This window comes from Embiotoca jacksoni, unplaced genomic scaffold (assembly GCF_022577435.1).
Source record: "Embiotoca jacksoni isolate LCO1_2020_lvr unplaced genomic scaffold, fEmbJac1.0.p SCAF_56, whole genome shotgun sequence".
NCBI lineage: Eukaryota > Metazoa > Chordata > Actinopteri > Embiotocidae > Embiotoca > Embiotoca jacksoni.
The window spans coordinates 1,467,501-1,474,928 of record NW_027185410.1 but is presented as its reverse complement, the minus strand read 5'-3'; the positions used below and the strand labels follow the sequence as shown (position 1 = coordinate 1,474,928).

Sequence of the window (7,428 nt, the reverse complement as noted above, 5' to 3'; positions counted from 1 at the left end):
CATGTGCAGGCAGACACACATGCAAGGGTCACATGATAAACAGTCGAGCCAGTTGTCACGCATTATTCCACTGATTGACAGCTGAATACAGTGGATTTAGGAAGCATTCAGACCCCTTCACCTGTTTTTTTTTTTACACTTTGTGTTGTAGATTTAACTTCATGTGTGTAAAACTGACACTTTTGCCAATAATCTACCCTCAATAACCCATAATGACACAGTAAAAACAAGACATTTTTACCAACTCATTAAAAATAAAAGATTGAATCTTATTCACAAAAGTATCCGGGTCCTTAATTTAATACTTTGTCGAAACCCTTTCAGCAGCAATTACAACTTTGAGTTTCTGAAGGCTTTTTCACCAAGCAGCAACCAGCGGTGACGTCACCCGTTGGTTTATGAACGTTATGAATCCTCCAGTTCAGATTCTGTCCGTCACCATCTTTACTAGTTCGGAGCAGGAAGTGACCATATTTGGACGAGCTGGGGGAGGAGCCAGCGGTGGATCCGACCGATCTGATTGGAAACCTGACGATACTACGTCCCGCCCACCGATAGCTGTAACCTGACTGCACCACAGGCCTGTCAATCAAACAGACACGCCCCCAAAAACAGGTCTTCTTGAATCTTCTTTTCTAATGAATGAAGGATTATTTTCAGATGGACCTCCAGAAAACTAATAAGAAGGAGTGACTTTAGCTAACAACACCGAGATAACTGATGGACACATTTTATTCACTTTGGATTTGATGAGAGAAGTTGAATGGGAGTCTATGGAGCCGGAGGCTTTTTGGAGCCGACCTCTAGTGGCACTCACTGGTATTGCAGCTTAAGGCACTTCTGCATTTGAATCATTTTTCAGGACTGGAAGCAGCATCCACTATATGCAGTCATCTCACTGCTGGATTGCACGTGAGGTGTCTAAACGGCCATCTTCAGATCACTCCACTGATTTTCTATTTAAATTTTAGTGTGGGTTTTGTCCCAAAGCTACCTCAGCGTTGTCTCGGCTGTATGCTTCGGGTCATTATGACTGTGGAGGAGGTTTTCTTCTTAGTATTTGGCTGCATTGATCCGTCACTCAGTTCTGACCCGTCTTTCTGTACCTGCCACCAAGAAGCACCTGACAACCTGATGTGGATGGGGATGGTATCAGCAGTACCTACTGTCCTCTCAGGAGTCCTTTAAATGCCATTTGGCAGATGGCCATTTCTTACAAAGCTGTTATCATGACTGTTGAGTCACCTCGATGTAAATCCAAGGCCTATTGAAACACTCAAAACTTCAGAAATGGTTCCATATTGATTCCTTGACCTGAGCCTGACCACAGTTTTCTGTCACAGGTCTCCTGAGAGTTCCTTGGACTTCATGGTCTTAGTTTTTGTCCTGACCTGCAGTGTTAATTGTGGGCCTGTAGACACAAACCTGCCCTGTCAGCTCATTTTTGCCACAGGTTGACTCTCATCATGTTCAAGACACATTTCAAGTATTCTTAAAGCAAACATGAGCACCTGTCCATATTTTGGACTGCCACAGGAAAGGGTCTGTTACCTCACGACCAGTGCACGACAGATTTCAGGGTTTAATTTGATCATATTCTCACTTTTCTTTACAGATTAGTGAGCTAAGACTGGTGGGAAAATTGGCAATTTGATCATTTTAAAATGAAATCTATAATGTTACGCAGAGTGCAGAAAGTGAAGGGGTCTGAACAAACCATTTTAAATGCAGCAACGCATCCACAAAGGCAAAGAAGAAGAGTGCTAAGTGGTAAACAAGAATGTAAACAATGCAGGGTGGTTGGTGCTAAGATGGAAGTCGGAGGGACGCAGGCTCCAAACTAGATGCTGCTGGGATTGGTTGTTTCACTGTCAATCGACTGGTCCCTTATCTCAACTCTTGATGCTTATTCTAACCCGCCTACATTGTAACAACCAATCACAGGCAGGGCATCCCTCCTACTGATCCATTCTAGCACCAGTCATGCAGGGTCAAAGTTCAAAGTGTTAAGAAAAGTCAGCTTTGCAAATGTTTTCTGAGGAAGGAAATGCAAGTGTTGAAAGGCAATGAAATGGGAGATATTTGAATGTCTTTCTGGTTGTGGTTATTCATATAAAAATAAAAAAGGGTCGCATGCATTTCATCATGTTAATCCACTTAATGGTTGTTTGTAGATGCTCTGAACATTTTGGTAGCGATGGGAATTATTTGTCTCAGTTCCATTTACCTGCTCAGAGTTTGCATTTCAAAATGGATGCTTTTCCTAAAATGTCCTAATACAAAGCTTCAGACAAAACATGCAAATTCAAAATATGAAAATGACACTGTCGTGTTAATGCAGGTGAACACTGTCCGAATGGATTTGTTTTTCATTTTAGGAAAACCAAATTTAGGCACGACATAATTTCACTACACATTTACAACACGCACAAAAGAAAGAAATATTTTCGTGTGGCATTGTTAAGACAACAAATCCTACAGTTTATTTCAAACTTTCAAAGTGAAAGAATTCACAGTATAACCTCCACGATAGTTTCCTGCAACAGAGGATGAATTTGAAGAAAAGCACCCAACATTTCTGCTGCAAAAATCAAAGAAAACACCCGATTCCAAATGATTCTTTAAAGAGTGTTACACACACACACACACACACACACACACACACACACACACACACACACACACACACGCGCACGCGCACACAAGAAATACTTGAGTCACACCAAACAGATCACAATACTTTCCAATTTTTAAATACATTAAGAATACCAGAGATCATTGCTTAAATAAATTCTACAAAAATATCTGTTGTCCATGTAACATATTTACATTGGCGGAAGCTTCTGATTGTGGATCAGCGTCACCGGAAACACTGACGCACCAACAACCGCTTTAGTGAGTAAATTATGGTCTTTCAGAACACTTCTCTATTATAAATGCAATCACTCCAAACTCAAATGTACTACATATGGCATTGAAATGTGTAAAGCAATATGATTTGTAATTCACTTTAAATGGCAGCACTGAGTTATTTCCAAGCATTGAACTTATTTTCCAAAATTATTTCCACTGCACACTATGTTGCTTATAAAACGAGAGTCTGTCTGTGTGAGTTCTTCTTGCCGATCAGGAGAAAGGAATGTAAAGCCACGCTGGGGTAAATCCAATCCTGTGTTTATGCTTCTTAAAGATACACTCCCTGGTACAACACCCAAGAGACGCTCGAACCCCCAAAAGTTCCTCTCAGCTCATTGTTGATCTTCTAAAATTCAGTTCAGCGTCAGCAGTGAGCTGAGAGGACGTTCTGGTAATCAGACTGAACCGTGCTTTAGTTTCCAGACCTGACATGTAGATGTGGTGCTGATTCAGCAGATTGAGCCCAATTTGGACTCCAAACTGGCAACCGCTAACTTTAAAAGTGAACGTTTGATCCACATTTACACCAGTGCTGTGTTCCAGATGTTGCACTTGTGTTCCAGACGTTGTACTTGTGTTCCAGATGTTGTACTTGTATTCCAGATGTTGTACTTGTGTTCCAGATGTTGTACTTGTTCTTGTGTTCCAGATGTTGTACTTGTGTTCCAGATGTTGTACTTGTGTACTACCTCTCTCTACTCTGACTCCATCAGTGTGTTCAGTCTGTCAGTACAGAAACATCATCATCCAGGATGAATCACTCAGAACGCTCCAAAACAAGAAGTGTGAAACTCTGGACACTTTCCACCCTAAACGGTCGCCATCTTGGCTCTGTAGAGGAAGGGGCGGGGCCACCGACATAAAGGATTTTCAAATTAAAAGCGTGTGAGGAAGCTGCAGCTGTTCCTGAACACAAAGTGTTTCTTTTCCACTGCTGCTGCTGGACAGAAGAATCAGTGTGTTTATTGAGTGTGTTAAACAAAAACATGTTGATTTCTGGGTAAAATAATTAAAGCTGCAGATATTTTGGAGGCTGATGTGTTCACATGATGAGGTCATTTCCTGTCAGTGCAGAACCGCACTGTGTGATTTGAAACATTTCTACTCTGTCTAAACTCCTGCTCTACACAGCAAGAGTCCGAACATGAAAGAGAACTATTAGTTTGTGTACTAAAGGAAGTACGTCATCTGGAACACAGAACAGAGGAGTCTTTTTTTGTTATATTTAATTTAAGGTGGTGGTGACACCTGATTAACTGTCTGGACTTCAACAATCTGACTGTTGGACGACCAAATGGATTTGTGGCAGATAGGAAATGTTGGTTGGTTGTTTATTTTAGTGTTCCTGAAGTATTTAGTATGTTGAGGCTACAGTCTGTGATTGACATAAATCCATCCCACCATTTACTCCACATCCTCCAGCCATCTGTTGCTCCATCTTTTGGTTTTTATTCCTGCTTTCTGTTCCAACAGGATGACACACTGTAAACGTGTTTCTGTACAGCACGGCTGCTTTTTCAAGATTAGATCCCAAAACAATCAGCTTTTGATTAATCAGCTGTTGGTAAAAAGGAAACTGGAGATGTGGGTGGAGATTCATACATTTGACACCAAGACATTTTGGAATTTAGACGAAGCTATTGGGTAATAAAACTAAAATCAGGGAGTGTACCTTGTCACGTTTTTATTACCATTAACACTTTGCTGATTTTTAACCAGAAAGAAAGTAATGATCATTGCAGCACTTTAAATTAAAAATCCTTTAAGGTCAATAAGATTGATGGCCAATGTCCTTGCCAGTATGCTTATTTCACAGTTTGCACTTGATGACAATCTTACCCAGCAAGGTCAACACCATGCACATTGACAGTAAGAAAAGTAAATGGTAGAAATGCTGACTGTAGTAAGAAAGCTATCTGCAGTCAAATGAGGTGTCTTTTTTCCCATGAAACCACAAAAACCTTTGCTCACCTGAGGTGTATCCGTTTCCATTCTTCAGTCAGTTTTGTAAAAAAAAAAAAAGCAGAACGGAGAAAGGGAGGCAAAAAAAAAAAAAAAGACCAACAACTATTTTTGCAGTGTTGAACTGGGCCAACAAACAGAATCATTCTCCTTCAGTATGTACGGACAGACCTGTGGACCTTCCTTCGAGACCGGCAGCAGAATGATTGCATAGTCTGATAGCGGAGAGGCTTGAGTCACCGTCTCCTCCACTGTTGGAGCTTCACACACCGTCAAACTTATGTTTTAAATAGTCTTTCATAACCTTTGCAATCGGTAGATCCTCCAAGTATTTCAAGCTTTGCAGGCCAATACAGTGACGGACTTTTATTCGACACAAGTCCTGTAGAGTCCGAGGCTGTCCTGAAAGATGAACACAAACACATGTTATTATTATCGTCTGGAAAGGAGCTCATCGCTGCGGCCTGACTGATACGTTGGTGGGATGATTTACTTTCTGCAGAGAAGTCAGTGTTTGCTGGACGATTAGTTACAACAGATTAAAGTAGTGCAAAGCCAAAGATAACACTTGTTGTGTTGTCAGTATCCCTACAGCAGGGGATCCCAACCAGCAGCTGCTGCTGCTGGAAAAAAAAAGCTTGTCGAGAGCAAAGTTTTGAGGGAAGTGAAACCAAAACTATGAGTTCAAAGCAGCTAAAAGATTTTTGAGTCGAGGTCAGTGATGATTTTATCTCTGTATGTGACCCTTATGTCAATTTATACCAGGAGTCACAATCAGTAGCTACCGGAGAGCTCACGAGCTACCGGTTGAGTATGTGTGTCGAGTATGTGTTTGTTATTGTTCACATTAAAGAAGCTTATTCAGCGGGTTTGGTGGAGCTCAGCTATGTGAATAAATGTTACAGTGTACAATTAAAATGTCAGTTTAATTTTTGTGAAAGTAGTTTTAGAGACTTCTTCTCTATAGCAAAGTTTGTTTCTCCTGGAGAAAATATCCCAGTAGAGCCATTTGTCAATATCCTGCTGAAAGCTGTTTAGCAAGTTACAGATTTTACATGTTTTGTTTGTAACTTTCTAAGTGATAATTTTACATGTAAACAGCTCAAATCAGAGCAAAGCGGTTAAATCACGCATTAAATTATGGGCATGATTTTGTCAGATGGTCTCGTGGTTTTAAATTCAAAGACTTGGTGCAGAGCAGCAGCTGAGAAATGACTGCTGGATAAAATGTAGTGTTCTTGTGCTGCATTTCAATCACTACTTCCTTCAGAGACAATAAACCGCCAAAACACAGAAATACAATACTTTGAAACCATTGGAAGACAGAAAAACATACCATCGCAGCCCAAATAATGATAATAATTAAGAGATGCCCTGCTATCCTCTCAAAAACGTCTGGACAATACAGATGCCAGATGTTCAGTGCCGGCCCACCGAGCCTCCTGAACTCAGAAGAAAAAGGAAAATGATTTCCATCGCATTCAAAAAGCCAAATTCAAGAGTGGATTTGTTGCGATGGTAGAAATCCATTTAGCCTCCAATTGGCCCGGTTCTGCTCCTCATCACCACCAGCACTGTGTTGATGCACACAAATTACAATATGGCACAAATCACTACATACCAGGTTATTATCATTTGTTCAATATTTTACAAGCTGCATTTAGTCTCTGCCGTATGTAAAAAAAGAAAAAGAAAAAAAAGATTGTATTATCTATCGCAGCTCTCCCGCAAGGGCGTCACAACGCAGTTCTTTGGTGGAAGTTAAACATCTCCGTGAGCCAAAGTGTCTTCTGGATTTAACATACTGTAAATATTATTAAAAAAATATACACCGAGTTCACAAGAAAACAAACAACTGCAAGATGTAAAGGAATACCAGAAGTACACCGCTGTTAATAATGAGTTTTTAATGAGACTGCAGCCTGTCTGTGTTGGAAAAGCAAAAGCAAAACCCTTGTGAGGTTCCTCTTTCATTGTACGCTTTCCCAACGGCAGGAATCAGTTCCCAAAATCACTCAGCATCCACTCTGTTATCAGATGTATGCAAACGACTGAGGAAAATCCCGCATCACTCCAGGAAGTGATGTGTTATCAGGGTGATGTAGGAAAAGTGACTTCTCTCCCTCCTCCACAGGAAACACTGAGATATGACGACTCCTTCAGAACACAGTTTACCGTTTCCATGAACTCTGTGATGTTTGAAAATAAATGTGTTATCGCTCATCTTCTGTGTTCTGAGACGGCAGCACAACGTTCAGACCTGAATATCTCAAAGCGTTTTCCTAACTTTAAAAAACACTTGGGTCTTCTGTGAAATAGTTCAGAAGTACTGAGGATGATGAATGTTTCATAATGACTGAAACACAGCGAGCTCTATTAACTTTATCTGAAGGCAACAGCACAAAGTAGGATCTAAAAACAACAAACACAAAACAGATAGAAAAGAACAACATTGAGACAAAAAATAAATAAATCAAGGAAATCAGAAAGTTTAAAAAAAAAAAATAAAAAAAATAAAAAAAAAACAACTGCATGCTTGACTTCAAAATG

The 7,428-nt window shown here is 40.3% G+C and overlaps 1 protein-coding gene across 2 annotated transcripts in view; it reads right to left on the bottom strand.

Annotated features, from left to right (window-relative positions):
• Nucleotides 1-655: 655 nt before the first annotated feature.
• Nucleotides 656-7,428, bottom strand: part of asb7 (ankyrin repeat and SOCS box containing 7) — a 15,366-nt gene continuing 8,593 nt past the window's right edge. For both annotated transcript variants that reach the window (XM_069172890.1, XM_069172891.1), the window contains exon 5: nucleotides 656-5,280. In XM_069172890.1, coding sequence (XP_069028991.1) covers nucleotides 5,141-5,280 — 140 coding nt within the window. In that variant the 3' untranslated portion in view covers nucleotides 656-5,140. The remainder of the gene's footprint in view (nucleotides 5,281-7,428) is intronic.